Raw genomic sequence first — 24,442 nt, forward strand, 5'->3', positions numbered from 1 at the left:
TGTCTTATAAGATATAGGTTACATCACATAAGATTTGGAGGGTTATTTAGTTTGTTGTTTTTTTATTTTTTTTAATGTTTATGAGAGAGAGAGAGACAGAGACAGAGACAGAGCATGAGCAGGGGAGGGACAGAGCAAGAGACAGACACACAGAATCCAAGCAGGCTCCAGGCTCCGAGCTGTCAGCACAGAGCCCGACGTGGGGCTTGAACTCACCAGCCGTGAGATCACGACCTGAGCTGAAGTCGGACGCTTAACCGACTGAGCCACCCAGGCACCCTAGTTTGTTTTTAATTTCAGTTTTAATAGAAAGCAAGTATTTGAATTGAGAGTTTTTTCAAACAACAGCAATCATGAAAAATATGACTTGTTTTTGTTACTTTAGTATATGACTAGGTACTAATCATATACTAGATTAGGGACGAGTAAACTTAAGTATAAGGACATTTTAAACTTGGGGTTTAGAAGAAAGGACGTAAGAATCACATGGTTAGAGTTTTATATTTTTGTCAGCCTCAAACTCAGTTGGCTCAATAATACCACCACCATAAAATTTTATGAGACTAATTTGGAGGTCCATATAAATTGGTGTTATTGTTTATTTTTGGATATTGATACTAGCAGAATATTAGCAGTTAACGTGTAACAGTACTTTCCAGAAAATCCACGAAGAATCACTAAAAAATTAATAGCCATGCTTCAGTGAAATTTGTTTACTTTTTTAAAAGTACATTCTTAGAATTAACATGTACTCTCAATTAAGCAAAATGCAGCCAGGATTTTAATTTAACCCTGGAATTTGAGCTTTAAAATTCAAAAAAAAAAAAAAAAACAAAACCAACCCTTGCTCTGCTATTTACAGTTCCTGCGTTGGGATAAATCCCAACATCTGGATACCAGAGTCACAGCAGCAAAAATCCATAGAGACACATGTGCAATTTTATGCCTGCAAATGGACTATTTTTTAGGGTGAAACCCCTATGGTGCTTCCCCCCCGCCTCATTTCTTACTTCACAGAAATCTTGAGGCGTGTTTTCCAAAAGTATCCAGAGTAAGAAATCACATATTATGTATCACACCCCCTACCACATCCACATCCACATCCACATATATAACTAAGAGGAATGTTCTCTAAAGTAACACTTTTGCTTTCTGTATGCAATGCACGCTGATAGTTTCCACAAGTCCATTCCATTCCATTTCCTTTCGTTAATACCAGCCTTGACTCACTTCCACAAGTGGGTCGTGACCTGTAATCTGAAGACCAGGGCTGCAGACTCAGGCCAGCAGCACCAGCAGAACCTGGGGCCTTACTTGAAGTGCAAAATCTCAAGACGCGTCCTCGTCCCCAGGTGCTCAGACGTACGTGAGAGTCTGGGAGGCTCTGCTCTGGAACAGAACGCTGCAGAATGAGTGTCTGTCCTCTGAACTGAAGTTAGATCAAGAACGTGCCTCAGAGCAATGGTCCAAGGAGCTCTGTGAGTCCAGTGACTTCCAGGGACGATACGTTTTCTGGCTGGATAGGTGGGTACAAATGGGAATTTATTTGTAGGGTCGTTGATGGTACCCAGTGGGTTTCCAATGCTAGCACAGGGTTCCTAATCTGGGATCCCTGGGACTCTGGGGACGGACATACAGGACGGCAGAGTCCATTGCAAGAGATCTGGGTGCATGTAAGAGTGTTGGGAGGGGGGCGTGGGGTGTGCACATGTGTGCTCATTCTGGGGAGAAAATATATAACATTTAATAAACTTTTCAAGAGTTCCATGATTCAAAAAATAAAAATAAAAAGATGAGCTATCAAGCCATGGAAAGACATGGAGGAACCTTAAATGCGTATTACTGCATGAAAGAAACCAATCTGAAAACGCTACATACCGTATGATTCCAACTATACGCCATTCTGAAAACCACAAAACTATGGCAACAGTGGAAAGATCAGTGGTTGCCAGGGGTCGGGGCGGAGAGGGGCAGGGACGGAGGCACAGGCAGAGCACAGAGGATCTTTAGGACATTGAAACTACTCACTATGACACTACATTATCATATGATATGATACCTGCCATTATACATTGATCAAAGCCCACAGAATATACAACACAAAGAGTGGACCCTGATATAAACCATGGACTTGGAGTGATAATGATGTGTCCATGTAGGTACATCAATTGTTAACAAATGCAGTATTCTGGTGCAGGATATTGAATAATGAAGAGGCTGTGGATGGAGGGGTGAAGGGGGCAGGGAGTAGGGGGGAGATCGGTACTTTCTGCTCAGTTTTACTGGGAACTTAACCTCCTCTGAAAATAAATATATAAAAAAGTTAAGACACAAGGCCCTTGAGAACACTTCATCTCTGCTGCCAGTCGGCTGTGTGGCTCCAATCATACCTTCAAAAGGGGTTAAGAGAAGTATAAAGGGTAGGTGAATACCAACTAAATGGGGCCACTTGACCCAGAAAAGTCCAAGACCCCTGGACCATTCTCATTCCAACAAGACCACTGCAACTTAATCTAATCAACACAGGCATATTAAGTATCTACTAAGCACAAGTACAATGACAGACAATAATCACCATGTGGTCACCTGAAGTCTACCCAAGATTACCCAAGTCTTGAAGTCACTTGGGTAATCTAGCAAGCAGAGAAAAGGAGCACACAGTAATCATTTTCCATGGTAGACACTCCCTCCTCTCTCCAAATGGCAAGGAGCCAGATGTTAAGAATTGGAGGGCAGAGAGACAAAAGCAAGGAGCCGGAAGACCATGGGGCAAAAAATTCAGTCCCCTGGCGACAGGGATGCTGGGCAGACATATAGAAGCATCTAGGGGGTAGACAGGGACACCAGCTGTTTTCAGCCATGACCTCTTCTGATCGGTCTGTGACACGCCCTGATTGGTGTGCCCATGCTCCTTGTCAACTAGTTTGATTATTCACCCTTCAAGGGTTGGGAGGCACTAGCAGGAAAAAAAAAGCCACTGCCAAGTTATGCTGGGTTCATCCTGCACGGGACACAGAGCTCCAGATGGAAGAACCTGGCTTTGACGCAGAAAGCCGGTCTGTGTGGCTTCTGTGAACACGGAATGCCTTTGCTGGTGGTTTTCAACAGAAAATAGATGTTTCTCTTACTTTTACTGAACGAGTCAGGTAGAAAACTGGGAAATGCACAAAAGTAAAACTAAGAAGCGCTTTCCACGTTTGAAAATTCAAGGAAAGTAAAGAGAAGTCTCAATAGTTGTGAGCAAATAAAAATATTTATCTCGTGGGCATCATCCCAAACATCAGAGGTCAGAATGAATGTTAATCTGTATGACCAACAGGGCGTGGATTGGGGTTAATCTCATTAAAATATAATTTACACCAGTTATTGAGAAAAGCACTAAACCTTCTAGACATTAACTATGAGAAGAGCTGCCCGCAAGAACTTTCTGCCAGTTTCCTCCCTTTTATGTTTGTCCCACTCCAGGGGGGCTTTTGTCCAACTCCAGGCAAATCACTGCTACCAAGGCCACCCGTGGCTTCTGAGTTGTCAACCCTGGTGGTCCTCACCTTTACTCTCTATTCACTGGCTCTTCCTCTCAGCCCTCCCTGGGTTCTCCCTCCTCTTCCCAAACTCTGCATGTTGGAGGGACCCAAAGCCCATCCCTCAGGCTCTTCTGTATGTGGGTCTCCAGGTGACCTCACCTAGTGACCCAACCTCGAATGCAAGCTTCTGACTCAAAATGTAGGGCTCAATCACATCGTGTCACCCACTCTACTCAAAACCCTCCCATGCTCCCCAGCCCCACACGCAGAACAAGACTGAAGGGTCTTACCCCTTGCACACGGGAATCTCACATATGGCCTCGCCATTGCCTCCTCAAGGCCACAGCCTGCGGCTCTGGGCTCACTCCACACCCTCCCCACAACAGTCTCCTTGATGCTCCTTCAACACGCCAAGCAAGCTCCTTCCTAATGGTCTTTGCACGCACTGTTCTCACTTTCCGGGACCTTCTTCCCCCCACGTGATAAAATGGCTCATTGTCTCACATCTTCGGCTCTCCGTTTGAATTTCAACTCCTCCAACAACCTTCCCTCACCTCGTGTGTAAAATGGCACCTCTCCCTCCATCACCCTCTTGCTTACCTTACTTTTTGTCCTACAGAATTATCAACGAGCACTGTACTCACACACACACACGCACACACAATGTGCACACACACGTCATATGTTGGCTGTAATACTGTAATGTCGCACGTACATAAACATATCCTATCCCCACCCCTAGAATGTAAGCTTCATGCAAGCAAGGATCTTATCTGTTTCGTTCATGCTCTACTCCCAGCAATGTTGAATGATTTCACTGAAATAGGTCAAAAAAAAAAAAATGACCAGAGATAATACAGCTCGCTGATCAATGTGCGAGGGGGTGGCCACGTGCACCAGTTTCCAAGTGAAGGGACATCTGTCAACCTCCACTTTCCACCTGCCACATCAGCAAACGTCACCTGTCACAACAAAGTATGATCAAACGGCACTCTCGAATTCTTGCTGCAGGAGTACAGAGAGGCACAACTGGGTGGGGAGATTCGTATCAAAAGCCTTAAAGTGTTCATGCCCCTTGCATTTATCACAGTTTCCGGTCAGAGAAGCGTGAAGGAAGCGGGCTTCCAGAAGGACTAAGCTGGCAGCGCTGAGGAAGAAGGGAAGGCTGGAGGGAGGGGAACCGCAGGCAGAGCAGTCAGAGACCCTGTGACAGAGTGGGGCGGGGACGGTGCAGCCCTGTCCTAGTGCCTTACAGAGCAGGTGCTACGAGCCAGACACGAAGTGAGCGGAGACAGGCTGAAGAGAAGCCTTAAGTTTTAAGCCTGGGTCCCTGAGACAAGTGGCCGCTGTGAAAAAGGGAGAAAAGGATGAACAAAAATGCCTAGGTGACGACGATGACGGGACGATGGTGGTGGCGGTAATGACAACAGTAACCACTGCTACCTACTAGACGCTATTCTAACGCCTCCCCATGAATCACCTCGCCTGACCCTGCTACAAGCCGAGGAGGTGCTATCGTTATCCTCACCTCCTGATGGAGAACTGAGGCTCATAGGGGCTCAGTAACTTGCCCCAAACCCATCAGTTTCCAAGGTCATACCTGAGCTCATAAAGTCTGGCCTCACACACTGCCTGCTCACCCGCTATCCTACAGCGGCCTTGCCCCAAAAGGAGGAAGTACTAGAAAGGAAATGATGCTATAGAAGCCTGAACCTGACCTTGGCAGAGGCTGGGCTCTCTGCGACCCGGACAAACCACTTGAACTCTGGACTCAATGCACCAGGGGATGGGAAGGTGCTCTGGAGACCAGAAGTATCACACAAACGGACGTACGGTTCCGCTGACTGGTTTCTGAGTTGAAGGCACCCGTACCCACATCCAGGCGAGCCGTCTAGCAGGTGTCTAGAAACGCAGGCTGGAGCTCAGGGAAGAAGCCAGGGCGAGAGGTAGCACAGTCTCCCGCACGAAGGCGATCGCTGACGTTGGAGATCAGAAGGTAAAGAGGTGCCAAAGGAAAAGGAGCAGGTGGAGATTAAACCAAGGAGAGGTCAAGCAAGACTCGTTCCCACTCACTCACAAGAGCAGGCCGGAAGTGGGGAGCACCGCCGGGAAATGTGCCCTTCGCGTCCTGAACTCGCTGCAGCCTGACCTGGCCGCCAGCTCCTGCCTCCTGGACGCACACGTTCCCAGTGCTGAGTGTGGCACCAAGGGCCATGGCAATGCTCGAACCCCAGCTGCACAGAGGGACCGTCACGTGCGGCAGGGATCCCGCCCCGTGCCATCTCTCCAACACTCAAATGCTGGGTGCTGACCTGAAAAAACTCTTGATTCAAATTCTTGGTAAGTTAATTTCCCAGAAGGTAGAAGAAGTGACAAGTGATGCTTTTTTTCCTCTGGACTCTGTCACACCCGATCACAGAGCCCAGGAAACGTGCAGACATTTTGAAACCCACGTCCGAAACGTGTTCTTGAAACCCTTACAGGTGTGGCTAGGATATTCAGAGCGATGGTGCAGAACAACATAGCCCCCTACGCAGACAGAAAAGAAGAAACCAGTTGCTTTGGTACGTATTTATCGGTGATCTAAGGCTGGGTTAAAAACTGACAATTATTCACTGTTGAAGCCAAGTCCCCAGAAACACTGTAAGTGCGTGTAGAAACGCAGCCCCCGAGTCCAACCCAAACTGACTGGAGAAGCAGCTGGCGGGGGGAGAGCCCAGGAATCTGCATTCCGACTCGCTCTCCAGAATATGTTTGAGAACCGCCTCTGGGAGAGAAGTGCCAGCTCTGTAGGGTTCTAACCATTGTCCTGGAAGGTGACCGGATCTCCTCCAGCCCTGCCTATACCTCCCGATAAAGCTGGTGTCCTCCCTGAACGTCGGCATCTCTGAATCTTAGCAAGGAGTCCCCGGTTTCGGGGGCTCTGTGCAGCATGGCTAGGGGAACGTGGCACCGAACCCCCGCTGCATCCGGAGCACAGCCCCCAACAACAGGTGACTGAGCTCGATCCCCAGCGACACAGGAAGCCGGCGAGACAGAAAGTGCAGCCCACCTTTGACAAACCTCACACATAAGGTATCTGCAGGCGTGCCATCAGACGTTAGAAGTCTCCACTGTTTTCCTATATCAAATATCTTGGTATCTTCAAGGAACATTGTTTTCTTTTTTAATGTTTATTTCTTTTGAGAGAGAGAGAGAGAAAGAGAGAGAGAGAGAGGCAGAGAGAGAATCCCAAGCAGGCTCCACGCGGACAGTGCGGAGGCCGACACGGGGCCGGATCTCACAACATCAAGTTCACGACCTGAGCCGATATCCAGAGTCAGACATTTAAACCACTGAGACGCCCAGGCGCCCCTAGGCAATATTATTTTCTGATTATAAAAATAATACACCTCCATTGAAGAAATTCTGCCGTTCTATGTTTAATTAAGCACCACCATTCTGCAGAAAAAGAAGTGTGGCTATAAATGGCCACAAAGTCATCAGGCTTCTGGAGGTAGGAACCCCGTTGGAGTCTGATCAAAGCTGATTTGCTGAGGAAAAGTCAGGCAGCGTATCAAAGGTTTCTGTCATCTTCACAGTACACAGACTTCGGAGGGAAACCGGGTCTCCGCTGAGTATGTGTTCAAGACGATAAACTTTCTACCTTCCGGTGAAGCAGTTACTATAAACCAGGTTTGCAAATATGTGGGAAATGTCTGCAACTCAATGGGTCGGGGTTAGTAAGTGAGCTCCACGCTTCTCCCTTCTCCCGGGCAACAGATTAAATCACTGCCAAGTCCCCCCACCCCCTACTCGGGATGCAGGTTGGGGGACTTCCAGCATCTGTTACTTTAAGACTCCTGCTCACGGGCCGGGCTCTCCAGCTTCCCAGTGACCTCCCGCTCAATTGCTGGCTACTTCCTAAAACTCTCCTAGAACCTTCCATGACACAAAGAGAGCTTACATACACGTGGCATGATTTACAGTCAGAAACATTTAGCGTCACTTCCAGAGCGGCGGCCACGAATCACGTGGGAACAAAGTCAGTTCGGCAGTTCACTCCTTGGCAAGTACTGACCTTATGTCTATTTTCCTCCAGAATATTATCTCTTCTTCCCTCTTCCTTTCTACTGCTACTGTGTGAGAGTATGCTAATATATAACATTATATATTAATAATATAACAATATATTCTATAACTGCCCTATTTAATAATATAACAATATATTGTTATACTAACAGTATTACTATATTAACATACTGATATCTTATGTCAATACATTTTTAATACATTAATATTAATGTTAAAAATACCAATATGTTATTGATACAATATGTTTTATAATTACTATAACGTATAAATATGATAAAATATAACATTATGCATTAATATATAACAAATGTGGTATTAATGACATCATAATATACTGATAGTAACATGTAATGTGATAATAAGTGCTTACTGTGTGCTCTGAACACTTTAAATATGTTAACACTAACTAGTCTAATTCTCATGATCCTGAGGCAGGTACACTATTTACCCCCATTTTACAGCTAAGGAAACGGAGGCAATCGGTAAGTGAAGCCAAGTTTCAAACCCAGACTCCTGGTCCCAACACATTTACAAAAAATAAGCAAAAAATATAAAAGCTGAAAGGAAGAGGAAAAGAAGCAGGGGGAGGGGGAATCGCCGTCAGAAACAGGACCGAGTAAACCGATTTTTTGGTCCTTCTCCACCTGCAGAATCAACGGAAACCAGGACGGAGCCCTCGTTTATTCCACGGTCCATCAACTGTGACTGATCCTCACAGAGACTCTTGGGGAGCGGTATCTAGACCAGTTCTAGTGGACAACAGAACCGAGGCTGGCCACCCTCCTGGGGACGACGGAGGGTCAGTGTGTCAGTGGAGTGACAGACTCCAGGCATTTCTAGGCATAGCGGCTCCCGAACTGCACCTGCCAGCCACTGGCCGCGTGGAGCATGCTCAGAATCTCCCCGCGTGCCTCCCCTGCAATAAACAGTTAAGTGTGATACCTCGGAGGACTTGAGGCCACTAGGCTATCAGAAGTGGTGGACACGTGGGCACAGGTGCCGTGAGGGGGATGGGTGAGGACAGCTGAGCACCTGCTCACAGGTGAGGACAGGTGAGTGGGTAGAGCAGGTCAGGCAGCTTCCCTTAGGCGTCCGCCCAGCCCCCTGCCCTGGGTCCCTCCTTGGCTGTGTGCAGCGCCACATCCCAGGTGTTTGGGAACATGTGACTTGCACCCTGGATGGCAGGTGCTGTGTCTTTGTGGTCCCTTATTCCCCCACCCACCCCAAGCCCCTTGTGGGTACAGGGAAGGTGCTTCTCAGCTCACAACAGGCAACCTCAGAAACCCGTTCCCCAAGCTCTCTCCTCCCTGACAAGGTAAGTAAGGCCCGTCCCGAAGTATGTACTCAATGTGGCTTTTTTTCTTTCCGACACACATAGTTTTCTCTGACAACATGATGTTTTCAGTCCCATCACATTTTTTTAAATGCTTATTTATTTTTGAGAGAGAGACAGAGACAGAACGGGTGCAGAGAGGGGAGGGGCAGAGAGAGAGAGGGAGACACACAATCGGAAGCAGCCTCCAGGCTCTGAGCTGTCAGCACAGAGCCCGACGTGGGGCTCGAACCCACAAACCGTGAGATCATGACCTGAGCCGAAGTCGGACGCTCAACTGACTGAGCCACCCAGGCGCCCCTGTCCTACCACTTTTTGATCTTTACATGTGGAATCATATTGTATTTACTCTCCTGTGACTTGTTTTTTTTTTCCCAACCTTGAGAATCATCCACACTGATACACAGACACAGGTAGACACTTGTTATTTTCACTGCTGTATAGTATTCCATTATAGGGCTAGAATGCCATTTATTTATCCATTCTCCTGGTGGGCACCTGGGTTGTTCACTTTTTCCTCATGCCCATCTCCAGGCATCCAAGGGCAACGGGGGTGTACCCAGGGGTGGGACCACTGGAGCACAGGGTCGGTGCGTCTTCAGCCTCACTAGGCAACACTTGACTTATACACCAAAGGGTCATGCTGATTTACACTCCCCCTCCCCCAGTGTGCAGGAGACCATCCTGAGCACCGCAGCCGAACCTCAATGCTATAAACTTGTACTATCTCTGTATTATTATTTTTTCCCTTAACTCTTCTCTCCAAGCCACCAGACAACATATCCCACCTGTGCACCATCTACTCTGATGTGATCACTATGTTTTAAGTGCGTGCATGAAAATTACATGACGTTGGGGAAGTGGACATGTTTTCATGGATTTGTGAAAAGCATTGTGCCATAGATCACATTGTTTTGGACTTTTTTTTTCACCCGGCTCCGTGTTTTGTAAGACAGACCCATGCTGTTCCGTGTCATCACAGACACTATAATACTGTATTTTTAAGAGGGATGCTACCCTCACTTTATAGAATACCACAGGAACAGCTCACAGTAGTTCAACACTCAATGGGGTTTTTGTGTGCTGCGTGTAATTACAGAGTCCTCACTCTGACCCGACAAAGTCAGTGCTTGCATTTCAAATAAGAGGAAACCCCAGGCACCTGTTCAAAACCACCCAGGTTAGTAAATGAGGGAGCGGGATTTGAATCAAGTCTTAAGATGCCAGGACCCTCGCTCTGATCCACGACATGAACCTAGCCAGGATGCACGAGGCAGACAGTTCTGTAACCGGCATCCCTAGACCATACCTCTGGTGGACCCATGAGTGAAACTGGAATATTCATACAGGCTTCGCTTGATCAGTTCCGAAACGTACAACCTTCTATGCGAATACCTGGCGAACAGCCTTAAAGGGAGCAGTTAAAAAATGTGCCAATCGGCTGTCTCTTTAAAGCTGTAAACTTGACTAATATGTTAATCCTTTTCCTCAAATGTTAGTATATGGAAGTATTAAGAGGATGAAATTCTTGAGAAGAAACACAATAACGTGAATCAAAAATTCCTTTATCAGAATGAGAACTAATGGGGGGCGCCTGGGTTGGTTAAGTATCTGACTTCGGCTCAGATCGTGATTTCGTGGTTCACGAGTTCGAGCCCTGTGTCGGGCTCTGGGCTGACAGCTCAGAGCCTGGAGCCTGCTTCTGATTCTGCGTCTCCCTCTCTCTCTCTGCCCCTCTACCACTCGTGCTCGCTCGCTCTCTCTCTCTCTCTCTCTCTCTCTCCCAAAAATAAACATTAGAATGAGAATTAATGACCAAAATCTCTAATCCTAACAAAATAAATCTGCAAGTCTTTCCCTCCTTGGCATAATAGCGTGGGTTGACGTTTGACAGCCATGGACTGTACCCACCCAGCAGAGCAGAAGCATGGTCATACACCTGACATGTTAGATCATGCTTATGTGACACAGAAGTATAATTTCTAGCATAAGACAGGACGTGGAAGGACCAGCAGAGAAAGACAAATTAAAATGTGCTTAGTGACTTGGTATTAGCACCGACAGAGAATAAGCTGAAAATGTTTTCTCATTAAAGTTCTGCTCATTCTCTTTGTCAACGAAATTGCCACAACTCTCAATATTCTTTTAAATCAAGAATGTTCTATATTTCACAGTTACTTACCATCCCTCCCTTTTATTATTATTATTTCTAGCTCCTTAAACATATAAAAGGGGAAAAGTAATTTGTTCTGGCAGAAGAGAGTTATAGTAAATCATGGAGAATAAATTTCTTAAATATGAAAGGAACATGACTTCCCTCCGGATCAGACTATGGACACAAATGTGGAGTCATTAAAGTCTGTTTCCACGCACACCTGCAATGTTAAGTCACTTCTGTGGGGAATTCAGGTCCTTTTCAGATGAGGAAAAAAAAAAAAACAAAAAAAAACGCTCAGTAGCAATGAGCCAAAGACAAAATCTTCCACTATTTACATTAACGCATCAAGTGGAACAGTTCATATGCCATTTATAAGAACTTCCCCTCCCAGAAATAAAAGCTGCACTCAGCCCAGAACCAGAGACTTCACAGCACATAAAATTTTAGTGAATAAATTTCCCAAATCAGGGGTTTTAAGGAAACGGTGGAAGGCCGTCTATTTTCTTAACTTTTTTGGCAAGGATACCAATGTCATGTACAAAAAAAAGGGGGGGAGGAAGTCCAGGAGTAATTATTCCAATTCCAATAGCTGGAATTTGATAGGTTTTACAAAGGAAACAAATGTCTGTAATATAATTCTCTGCAACTCAGGGCCAACATCAGCTGCTAATAACGGCACTTCTAACTGCCAGTTCATCTTCAAAACGCACAGAAGCAAGGTGAGTTGAGATTTCTTTTTTCTTTCTACCTTCTGAGTTGATATGTATTAAAAACAATTCTCCTGGTTCTCTCTCTCTTCAGCCTCCACTTACATTTATGGTAACGGCTATGATGATAATGAGAGAAATCAGCTCCTGAGATCAAATACCGACCTGTCCACTAAACACATCGTCAGAGATCATGCTTCTTGGGCTTATCTAAGGCTGTTTGCACTTGATGAATTAGCTTTTAAAAACAAGCCCTAATGATTTCTTTTTTTTTTTTTTTTTTTAATTTTTTTTTTCAACGTTTTTTATTTATTTTTGGGACAGAGAGAGACAGAGCATGAACAGGGGAGGGGCAGAGAGAGAGGGAGACACAGAATCGGAAACAGGCTCCAGGCTCCGAGCCATCAGCCCAGAGCCTGACGCGGGGCTCGAACTCACGGACCGCGAGATCGTGACCTGGCTGAAGTCGGACGCTTAACCGACTGCGCCACCCAGGCGCCCCAAGCCCTAATGATTTCTTGCTGACTTCAGCTTTTCCTTCCCGTTGGCTAGGAATAAAATGCCAACCGTGATGACTTTGGGTGGTTGACCTTCATAGCCCGAGGCACAGAAGATTCTTCTCGTCTGGCCTTCTCCATGGGCTTTTATTTGCATCCCTCAGCTTCACGGTCAACAAAGACGAAACGGAAAAAGCCTTCCCCCTCCCCCGTCCCTGTGTGGCACGGACACGCTTGCCAAATACGCCCCAGGAATTTCCGAAGGAGCCTTACCACGTCCACGGGAGACTGCCCACTGCACGCGTTACAGGCATAACTGTCCCGGCCCCAGTGAGACATCACATACAAGCCACACGACAGTGTCCGCCACAGAGGTCTGCTCCTCCCCGACGCTGAAGGCTCAACACTCCTTGGGGAGCCCCTCTTTCTGACGCCTCGGGAGCACCCACCAACCTTGAACAACACACTGAACCCGTTCCTTCTAAATCCGCGGTCAAACGTGGAAGAGCGTGAATTACACCCGGTACATAGCACTCCCAAGCGCATTGCTTTTAAGATGTGTGCGTGCGTGTGCGTGACGTTGGAGGGCACTTCATATTTTGGCCAAAAAAGGGTGAACTTTCCTTTCAATCAGAAGCCACTTTCCGTTTTCAGGAAATGTTTCAGGCAAAGAACATTTAGATTAGTGAAACCTACGAGGCCACTTAGGGAAAATGAATACACGCAGGGGACGTGCAGAACTGGCAAGGTGGCGAATGATTTGGGCCAGTGTAGACAGCTGAACTAACTAGCACAGGTGTAGACAGCCGATCTGGGCAATGTAGCTCAAGCCCCAGTGTTTCCTGTAACTTTTGTTTGGGTCAAGTTACTAAAACCATCTCTTTACTTCCTCCCGGCGGCTGTGCCCATGTGTGCCAAACGGGCCGGCTTACTCTCAGGACTCCCGGGTGGCTCGGGACTCAACCTTGTTGCCTCACCTCCAAAGACACGGGGAGGTGCAGCTGAGGAACAGGTGGAACAGGTGCCACGTGTGGGCGTGGCCAGGTAAAAACCACCCCTGGGCACAGGAAGTGCGAGGGCACAGCCTCCGGTGTCCTCCCAGGTAACCCCCGGCAAGGGGCAAGGGGGTGGCGTTAAAACAGAAGCTGGAAGAATCCGGATGTGGCTTCTGTGTCAATTCAGGGGTCAGCCATCTTCTGCCGAAGGTCAGACAGTAAATACTTTCAGCTTTGCGGATCACGCGGTCTTGGTCGCCGGCACTCAGCTCTGCCGTCAGGACACGAAAGCAGCCACACACGGTGTGGAAACGAGGGAGCGTGGCTGCGTCCCAGCAAAACTTTCTTTATGGACAACGAGATCTAATTTACCATGGGTTAGGAAATATTCTTCTTCTTTTGATTGTTTTCAACCGCTCCATATTGTGAAAACCATTATCTTAGCTCATGGCGGTCTAAACACAGATGGCGGGCCGGACCCGGCCCACAGCAGAGGCTGGCTGCCCCCCGCACGGGCTGATGTGCGGGCCCGCATCCACCAAAATGCAGCCAAGGAGGAAGCAAGAGCGGCTCCCCGGCCGAGATGAAACCTACCTTGATATGAGCTGCTGGGTCCGGGACAGTCTGAACCATGTCCTTCAGTCGACCAGCTCATTCACCATCCGCTCAGAACCTGAGGCAGCTGGGTGACAAAAGGGACAGTTATCAATAACCCCGTTTCCAGGCTTTGTTTTCCGTTAGGACCGAACGCCACACACTATGGTAAAAGAATCACCGTTTTTGAACGTGTTTGCCCCAGCAAGCACCTTGCTAGGGCAGGAAGCGCCCCGAGGAAGCTCCTGGAAAATCCACTTCTCTCCTGCCGGGGATGTCACTGCCTTTGAGGGCCAGTGAGACAGTGGTCTGACAAGCCCCAACAAACCCACGTCACAGGCAGCTCACACACACATTGGTACATGGGCAGCGCCGGTGAGGGATCGTTTAAAGGAAGAAACGAGGGGCGCCTGCGGGGCTCAGTGGGCTAAGCGTCTGATTTCAGCTCAGGTCACGATCTCAGCGTTCGTGGGTTCGAGCCCCGCGTCGGGCTCTGTGCCGACCGCTCAGAGCTTAGAGCCTGCTTGGGATTCTGTGTGTGTCTCTCTCTCTGCTCCTTCCCTGCTCACGCTCTGTCTCTCTCAAAAATAAACATAAAGGGGCGCCTGGGTGGCGCAGTCGGTTAAGCGTCCGACTTCAGCCAGGTCACGATCTCGCGGTCCGTGAGTTCGAGCCCCGCGTCGGGCTCTGGGCTGACGGCTCGGAGCCTGGAGCCTGTTTCCGATTCTGTGTCTCCCTCTCTCTCTGCCCCTCCCCTGTTCATGCTCTGTCTCTCTCTGTCCCAAAAATAAATAAAAAACGTTGGAAAAAAAAAAAAATAAAAAAAAATAAAAAATAAAAAAAAAAAAACATAAAAAAAAACCCAAAAACTAATACCTAAACGTCTTTAAAATTTCACAGTTAGGCTCTTAATGAAAAGCACAGCTATCACTCATTGAATGCCTAAGCAGCAGCCCTTGGACCAAGGGCTCCACAGGAATTTTCTCATTTTATCCTAACCACCGTCTGAGAGTCAGCATCCCCACTGTCCAGTCGGGGACATGGAGACCCAGGAAGGGTCACCGATTTGTTCGGGATCACCTGCTTAATAAGCAACGGAGCCAGGATTCAAGTCGCACTGGCCTGACTCCGAGGCCGCTAAGACATTTCAGTTTGACAAGATGAACTGGTTAAGCCCTATACGAGGAAGATATGTTAATTCATTTTAGAATTTAATTTAAATTTAAATGAGTTAAATTTAAAGGTGCCCATACGCTAAGGATAAAGACCTCATCCAATATGTTCCTTTATTCAGATTATAAACCAGCACGTTCTGGTTCCTGTCCGTCTGTCCCCTCCCATCCCCAGAGCCACCCTCCATGGCCCCCTTCCCTGCCCCGTGCCCCCAGGGCTGACCCCCACAGGCTGCCTCGGTAGGGTTCCCTTGCCCTCTGGCCCCCAACATGTTTGGTCCCTGTGACACCATCTGGAGACGGTGCAGGGGCAGGAGGAGAGAGGGGTGGGCTGTTTCTTCCCCACACTTCCCACCACCCGTTCGACACCCCCTCCTATCTGGCTACCGTTCTGGTCATAACTGACCCTGTGGTCACCTCTCTTGTCCTGGGGACCCTCCCCCTGGGCTGCAGGAACCACGCCCCGCCCCGTCTTTGGTTCTCTGTACATCTTAGCCATATGTCTTCTCTGGCACTGAAAACCCCTCTTTCAATTTATATCTTTAGGTGCCATCACTATTTTCTTTCAACTACCATTTTTTCGTTGTCTTCTTCTGTGCAAAGCCGGCCTATGACTCTTAGCAGCAGTAAACTGCCACATGAAAATAAACAGTTCAATTCCAGGACGACAGCCACGAGAGCTGTCTCTCGAGTTTGCTGTCGACCACATTCTTCCAGGGGTACGCAAAGGCGCTCCCTGGAGCCCTAACTATGTCTGTGTTCTGCCTTCCCCACCCTCTCAAGGCACACACACATCCACTCCCAACAAAGATGGGCTTCTCACGGGAAGCCTTCGCCTCCAGGTCTGCGTGCTTGGGGCCTGTCTCCCAAAAGGGCTTCATGGAGTCCTCCCTGAATCAGGGAAAGTGTGGCTGAACGAGGAGATGACAAATGTGGACCCCTGCTCCTCTGACCCGAGAACCTTCGCCTCCCCCAAGGCGGTCTCCTCAGGAGAGCAGAGATCCCCCCGGGAAACAACACTCTGCTCCCAAAGCCATTCGGCCTGAGAGAGGCCCATCCTCGAGCCCTCCTGACAAAAGGAAGGCTCCCCACTGCACGACCCCACGCTCAGGAGCAAACCGATTCTTCCTACATGTTCTGGTATCCCCCTGGGGCAGCTCACCCCACCCAATTCTGCCTCTCTGTATACAGATCCTGCCGCTCATAACAAGTTAAAGTTCATCCCGTCCCACCAAATCGGTGGAATTCCACTGGAAGTCTGGAGCCGAAGCCTTAGTAGATCCAGAAGATTCCTCTTCCTGACTCTGGGAACCCAGTTCCCGTACTTCGAGCCACACGGCAACGTGGCCAAGGCCCAAGGCTGGTGCCCAGCTGACAGCCAGCACCTTATGCCAGACCCATAAGGCAGCCACCCTGGACACTCTAGAACATCGTCTCTCAGGTGGCCACAGCCCCTGCTGACATCAGGAAAACGGAACTATCAGCTGAGTCCAGGCAGCCCACAGAACCATGAGAAATAATAAACCAGTTGTTGTTTTTAAGCTACTAGGTCCGGGGACAGTTTATCACAGATGGAGAACCCAAACACCCAGTAAGTGTTCTAGATACCTAGACAAGACAGAGACTAAGTAGCTCATGGTGTACTGTCGCCCCACGGTGACCTACAGTGATGGTTCCAGTTCCCCTCCCCTCCTTGTGTCTGCACCTCCTGCCATATGACTTTGTGGTTCGCACACCTAAGAGGTCGTTTGTTTCCCCAGCCTTTGTTTGGGAGCTGTCCACACGACTTGCTGCAGTCACCAGAATGCACCAGAAGGGCAGTGTGCCAGTTCCTGGATAAAGCCCCAAGAGGCATGAATTGTTCCCACTTGCAAATTCCCGCCACCACAGGAACGTGCCAGGCTAGAACGCTGGAGGAACAGAGGCACGTGGTGCAAGGCCAAGCCATCCCATATCCCCAGCCAAGAATATTCTAGATCATCTGATAAGACAACCGAACCCTAGGCACAGGAGGGACACCTCAAGACAAAAACTGGCCAACCAAGGCCAACCCGAATGGCCAACCCACAGGCTTGTGAGCTAAATAAATTCTTCTTGTTTCAAACCACTGAGATTTAGGGTGGCTGTTACGCAGCCTTTTTTTAGCAGTAAATTACTAATACACACAATATGCCTCGGATAACCAGGCTATCAAGATCCCCCTTAAAACTTTTCCAGTTAGGGGCGCCTGGGTGGCTCAGTGGGTGAAGCATCTGGCTCTTGGTTTCAGCTCAGGTCATGATCTCACGGTTCATGGGTTCAAGTTCCGTATCAGGCTCCGCACTGACAGTGTGGAGCCTGCTTGGGATTCTCTCTGTCCCTCTCTCTCTGCCCCTCCCCTGCTCATTCTTTCTCTCTCTCTCTCAAAATAAATAAACTTAAATTTTTTTTAACTTTTCTAGCTACAGAGATCAAAGAACTCAAACAGTGATTTCAAAGGAAAGAAACTTTTCCCAACACACAACCGCACCATTTCCATCCAGCTAAGAGACAGGACCTCAAACGCCCGTCCTCCCCTCAAAATGAGTTTGGAAACTGGAGAGTAACCAAGATACCACTACCCGAAGGGCCTGTGAGCTTCGCAGAGCCCTTCCTGGAGCAGCCAAATTTCTACTTCACAGGATGGGACCCTGCCAACTCTCTGGGGATTCCTGATACGACGAAATGGAATCAACGTTCTGGATGCCCGAGACCAAAGAAATGTCACAGAAGTTACAGCTGCCATTCAGTGTGTGACCAACCGAGAGATAAACTTAAGGAACAACTGTTTGTGTCTCCTGTCTTTTATGGGGAAGCTGTGGGTACTTTCAGAGAGGAAATGGCAGGGAAGGGGGTGTATATATTACTGATGCATCACCACCGCACCCCTCAAGGGATGGGAACGGGAAAATAATCCATATAGATATCAAGAGGTGCCCAATGAAGGTCAAGGACAACACCCAGAGGAAGGAGAGAGTTGACACGTGAGGGGAGCCAAGGAGGTGCCACCAAGGAGCCTTGAGGCATGTGGGCTGGCCGGAAGGCGGGAAGGCGGGGAACGAAAAGTCCCCCCCTGCTCCCCATACATGAGGGAACCAAGGCATATGACCTTAACCTCCAACCACCACCAGGATCACCATTGTCGGAGGGATTTATTAAACATTCACAGAGCAAATGGCGCCCCACCTTGCAAACCAGAGCAGCTCAAAAGCAAAACACCTCGAGACCAAGAGGATAAAAGTTCTACCACTTAGCAAGCTACCTCCTCCCACAGAGGTCCTTGACTGGTTCTGCGGCCATTCAGGTGCTTATTCTTTTCTGCTCTTTGGGAGGAATTTTGTGGATTTTTTTTAAGAGTGCTTCTAATTTCTTTCTGTGATGCTAAGGATTAATTTTTCCAAACTTTAGTTGTTGATGAATGACGTTTGGTCATGTATCATTGTGAGAAGGCTTTCATTTTCCATTTTACCTGGCTTTGAACCCTTGCAGAGCTTGGATCCATGTTGTCTAAAAACCCCTCCTTTAATATTGGTTTCCTGCGATAAATTCATTTGGTAACGTGTCTGTTTATGACTTTGTGTTTCATGATCCAGCATTATTTCCTCGTTGGGTATGTTAAAAAATAAAATGTAGGGGCGCCTGGGTGGCGCAGTCGGTTAAGCGTCCGACTTCAGCCAGGTCACGATCTCGCGGTCTGTGAGTTCGAGCCCCGCGTCAGGCTCTGGGCTGATGGCTCGGAGCCTGGAGCCTGTTTCCGATTCTGTGTCTCCCTCTCTCTCTGCCCCTCCCCCGTTCATGCTCTGTCTCTCTCTGTCCCAAAAAATAAATTAAAAACGTTGAAAAAAAAAATTTAAAAAAAAAAAAATTTATAAAAAAATAAAAAAAATAAAAAAAAATAAAATGTACTGATACCCAACAGAATTCTACTTGTCACTGTTCTTCCTCCTTTTTTCAAAAATACCGATGTCGGGGCACCTGGGAGGCTCAGTCATTTGAGCCTCTGACTTCAGCTCAGGTCATGATCTCACGGTTCGTGAGTTCGAGCCCCGCATCGGGTTCCCTGCCATCAGCACAGGGCCGACTTTCGATCCTCTGTCCTCCCCCCTCTGCCCTCCCCCGCTCGCACACGCTCTCTCTCAAAATAAATAAGCATTTTAAAAAATTAGTAAGATTTTAAAGAATAAGAATGCCAATGTCTTACAAAACAGAAGCAAATATTTGATTTGGGTTACTTTACTATAATTGTATAAAGCGTGGATGGACACACAGTGCCACAGGTAAAATACGCATTTCATAATGCGGGAGGCATGGGTGCAAAATGGTCCAGAGAAGACAGGGATATTTGCAGGGTTGGGGCAAGAGCACACATGGAGGTGACCTACCTGTCCTTCCCAACCCCAGTTCCGTCCATATGCAAGGGGCCCTCCCACAGTCATGTGGACACCCCAGTCCGCACTGCCGTGCCCCACCGAACAGCTGCCCTGATGGCCATGCTTCGAGCCTAGGGAAACACACAGAATCTACCAAACGAGACAGACTGCAGGAAAAGAAGCCTGGGCAGGCCCTAGAGATGCTCAGGCCAGTCTGGGCAGGAGCTGTGGGTTCCCAGGCACCGCAGGTGTGGTGCAGAATGGGGGACGGGTGCAGCTGGGGAGACAAGAGGGTCCTCGAAGGCATGGAGGAGGGAGGGCGCTCTTCTCAGAAACCTGAAAAAGGCCACTTCATCCTGTAGGGCCTATAGCCACTCGTCTGTAAAATGGAGATAATATGACTGTGGTATAATAGAAGAGATATTTCCGGGCGCCTGGATGGCTCAGCCGGTTAAGCATCTGACTCTTGATTTTGGCTCAGGTCACGATCTCACGGTGTGTGAGTTTGAACCCCGAGTCAGGCTCTGCACTGACCGTGTGGAGCCTGCTTGGGATTCTCTCTCTCCCTCTCTCTCTGCCCCTCCCCTGCTCTCTCTCTCTTTCTCTCAAAATAAATAAACTTGAAAAAAAAAAATAGAAAAGATATTTGGTCTTTTCCCCCGTTCCTGGCACTGAGCTCTTAAAACTATTGGCTCTTCCCGAGTGAGAAGAACGATAGAAGCATCTAACGATGTGACCTTTGAGGGACCCCTAGAGAGCGTCACAGAGGTCCCAGGAAGACCACGCCTTGATGAGAAGCCTGGGGCTTTTGGTCCCACCACCATCTTCTGGGGAAGGGAGAAGGGCTGGGGATTGAGTTAATAATTGATATGCCTTGGGACCCCCGGGTGGCTCAGCTGGTTAAGCGTCCGACTTCGGCTCAGGTCATGATCTCATGGTTTGTGAGTTTGAGCCCCGCGTCGGGCTCTGTGCTGACGGCTCAGAGCCTGGAAGCTGCTTCGGATTCTGAGTCTCCCTCTCTCTCTGCCCCTCCCCCACTCACGCTCTCTCTCTCTCTCTGTCTCTCTCTCTCTCTCTCTCAAAAATAAACATGAAAAAAATTTTAAATAATTCATATGCCTTTGTGATGAAAACTTAAAAAATATATATACCCAAATGACAGGAGTCAGAGCCAAGAGGGTGATACATTCCAACTCCATGGGGACAGAAGCACCCGTTCTCAGGCCCCTTCTAGATCTCACCATGTTCACCTGTATCCTTTATAATGGACTGTAAGAGTGAGCGCAGCCTTCTCCTGAGTTCTGTGTCCTTGTAGCAAATTACTGAATCACGGAAGGGGATGTGGGAACCCCGGGTCTGTAGGCAAGTTGGACAGAAATGTGGGCAATCTGGGGAGGGACCCGGTACCTTAAATTGGCATCTGAAGTAGATGGAGGAGGTCAGTCTTGCGGGACGGAGCCCTTCATGTCTGGGTGTGACACTAACCCCAGGGAGTGTCAGAACCGAATTAAATCGTAGGATACCCGGCTGGGGTCGGAGAGTTGGAAAATTCGTTGATGGTGTTGAAAAAGACACCACATATCTGATGTCAGAAGCGGGGAGAAGAGACTCCTCGGTTATCTACCTCCAAACTGATGGCACACAGCTGTGAATACCGGGTTTGGCCGGGGTCTGTTCCCAACTGGTGAGTACCTGAGTGGGGACCACTCTTGGGCTCTCCCTCCGCGGCCAACTCCACCAGGCTTTTGTGAAGTTGCATTAAATCACGCCCAAGAAACCTCTTGTGGTCCTAGGTACACAATAAGCACTTAGGAAGTGGTAACTGCTATGATTGAGAGAGCAGAGATTTGATACTGTGTAAAATGCTGCAACTTGGAGAGGAATGATTCTCAATAAACAAATTCATAAGGGACCTTTGTCAATTGACTGGAAACATCCTTGACTTAAAAACTGAATGTGGGGGGCGCCTGGGTGGCTCAGCTTGTTAGACATCTGACTCTTGATTTTGGCTCAGGTCCTGATCTCACAGTTCATGGGTTCGAGCCCTGCATCAGGCTCCTGGCTGACAGCTCAGAGCCTGGAGCCTGCTTCAGATTCTGTCTGTCCCTCCCCTGCTCTCTCTCTCTCTCTCTCTCTCTCTCAAAAATAAATAAACATTTAAAAAAATAGAAAAAAAAAAAAAGGGCACCTGGGTGGCTCAGTCGGTTAAGAGGCCGACTTTCGCTCAGGTCATGATCTCACAAATCATGAGTTCAAGCTCTGCATCGGGCTCTGTGCCGACAGCTCAGAGCCTGGAGTCTGTTTCGGATTCTATGTCTCCCTCTCTCTTTCTCTGCCTCTCCCCTACTTGCACTTTGTCTCCCTCTCTCTCCAATCAAATAAACATTAGTAAAAAATTTAAAAAAAAAGAAGTTATCGAGTTAAAGTGAGGTCATAGGGTAGGCCCTAAGCCAATACGACTGGTGTCCTTACTCATCTAGAGGGCAGAAGATACGAACACCCAGGGAGAAGATGGCCATCACACGCCAAGGGGAGAGGCCTGGGGCAGACTCTCCCTCGCGGCCTCGAAAGGAACCAACTCTGCCCACACCTTGACCTCGGCATCCAGCCTCCAGAGCTGGCGATCTGTTTGTGCTGTCTGAGCCCCCCAGTCTGCAGTGACTTCTCCCAGCTGCTGGGGAAAACGAATACACCTTTACTGAGGGACTTGTCCAATATTTCAACTGATGAAGATTAGGAGGCCTGATTTAGGGAAGGGTAAGGGGGAGGGTATGCCTCAGGAATCGTATCCGATTTATTTTCCACTCTTTTTTACCAGACTACCACCTCGGTTCAAGGAGCATCCCAGGCACTGTGCATTACCGTCCCATCTACTAACCACTCCTGGCTTCATTTTGGCAAAAAAGAGATTTTTAAAGTTCCGTGGCCCAAATGAGTGTTAATGTAGGCCCCACCATTACCTCTTCCAACCCCTGAAATGCTTTTCTGAGGGAAGCCTGATAGTTCTCCACAGCCAAAGGACACATTTTGTAGATAAAGTGCTGAAGTCCCCCACCTTTCCCTGTGTCTGCCTCTTGAGATGAGGCTTCCATTGAATACAAGTCAAATAACTATAAAATAGCCACAGAGCGAATTTGGTGATATGACAGGAAAATGTACGTATCATAAAGCATAAGTATCTGTAGTCACTGCCCTTGGCCTCCGGCTCTTCTGGAAGGAGCAGACGAGAACAGAAGGAAGTGGAGAAAAGGGTGATGACAAGGTCAATACTTGCGAAGCAGGGACACAACCAACCATCCCCTGTGCCAGGGGCGGGGGCCAGCAGACCATGCCGGGCCAGAGGCATCTCACTCGGGGGAAGGATCAGTGGAACCAACACAATCCCTCAACGTACATCAGACAATCCAAAGAAGGGTCTTCGGTTTTTGGTTTTAATTTGTCTTCATCATGATAAGTGTGCTCTTCAATCGTCATCCTCCATTTCACCCATCTCCCCACCAAGGGAAGGTCTCGGGAGGTTTTGGAGCACAAAGATCAAATATTCAAGATACCAAATATTTATAGATTCTTATTTAAAAAAAAAAAAAAAAATTCTTGCCTAGGAGAGGTAGGGTTATCCGGGAGTTTGTTTTACCTTTAATTGCCCTTGGCCCCACCATCTTTTTTCTCTGTGAGTCATTTGTCTTGCTTTTGGCCAACACTGCTTTTCTTGGGTCTTCAAAGATCGTGGAACACCTGAAAAAGAATTTAAATATATTAAACCTTGGGGTTTTCCCCCCAAATATTAATACCAAGGATCAAACGTGTGCTTAGTGGCCAAACCTATTTCTTAAATTATTTTAAAATATCCTAAAAAGAGGGGCGCCTGGGTGGCTCGGTCGGTTGAGCATCCAACTCTTGATTTTGGCTCAGGTCACGATCCCAGGGTCATGGGACCGACCCCGAGTGATGCTCTGCGCTGTGCGTGGAGTCTGCTTAAGATTTTCTCTCTCTCTCCCTCTTCCCTTCTCCCCTGCTCATACTCTCTCTCCCCGTCTAAAAAAAAAAAAAAAAAAAAAAAAAATCCTAAAAGGAGAATGAATTTAAAATCCTCCCCTTAAAAAACGGCAAGGGGGAGAGGGGTGACAACATCTCCCAAGGAAAGCTCAGCGTTAAGAAACAAAAATTAGGAGTGAAATAAAAGCCAAGCCTGAACTGGCATAGTAAAGCACACATACACTTTTGCAAAGAAAATATTTTGAACATGTTTTCCTTCCTTTGCAGACCCCAGCTTTAGTAATAATGGTTTCTCCATCCTTGAGCCCTTTTGTCTGCTCAAACAAAGAGTAACAAGGTTTATTAAACATCCTGGGAACTGTAATTAAGCAATCATTTTAGTTCTAGGAAAGAAACAATCCTTTTAATTTGTAGATGCTTAGGAGGATCCGTGTTTTTAGAAACATTAGACACACTACCAAACTGAAATAAGGGAGAGAGAGAAGGGGTGGGGGGGACGGGGAGTCTTCCTTAGAATATGCCTGTTGCCACAGCTCTAAAATCCAATCTCTTTTTTTGGCGATACAGGAATTTCAGGGCTCATGCAACTTTCCAAGTAAAATATCCAATCCCAAAAATGTTACATTTAACGGAATCCTCACAACATGACAAATTGCAAATGGCAACTGTTTCAGTTGAAAATATTTTCAAACTAGAAAATGTCTTAAGTGTTGCATCAAAATCAATATTTGCAAGGGGCGATAGTATTTATAAATGTTTCCACGGTCCCGCTGGCTCTCCCACTCTGCTCGGGGCGCCAGCCAAGTCCACCTAAAGTCTCTGGGCCTGGGCTCTGGGACAGTTCGTCCGGCTGCCCCAGTCCCCACAAAGTGTCTGCTGTGATATGGGAAAATGTAAATTCTCGGGAAAATATTAGAATCCAAAACCACATGCGTAACGTGATTCCAATATTGTAAAAAGACCAACACGAGCTGGATGAAAGACAAAAGGGAAGGCGGAAAGGG

General features: G+C 47.9%; 1 protein-coding gene across 6 annotated transcripts in view; it reads right to left on the reverse strand.

Annotated features, from left to right (window-relative positions):
- ERG (ETS transcription factor ERG) overlaps window positions 1-24,442 on the reverse strand; it is a 263,074-nt gene that overhangs the window by 171,062 nt on the left and 67,570 nt on the right. For all 6 annotated transcript variants that reach the window (XM_058732009.1, XM_058732010.1, XM_058732014.1 and 3 more), the window contains exons 2-3: window positions 23,077-23,177; window positions 13,883-13,970 (exon numbers count right to left, since the gene is read on the reverse strand). In XM_058732009.1, the coding sequence (XP_058587992.1) occupies window positions 13,883-13,921 (39 nt within the window). In that variant the 5' untranslated portion in view covers window positions 13,922-13,970; window positions 23,077-23,177. The remainder of the gene's footprint in view (window positions 1-13,882; window positions 13,971-23,076; window positions 23,178-24,442) is intronic.

The sequence above is a fragment of the Neofelis nebulosa genome, chromosome 5 (genome assembly GCF_028018385.1).
Source record: "Neofelis nebulosa isolate mNeoNeb1 chromosome 5, mNeoNeb1.pri, whole genome shotgun sequence".
Taxonomy (NCBI): domain Eukaryota; kingdom Metazoa; phylum Chordata; class Mammalia; order Carnivora; family Felidae; genus Neofelis; species Neofelis nebulosa.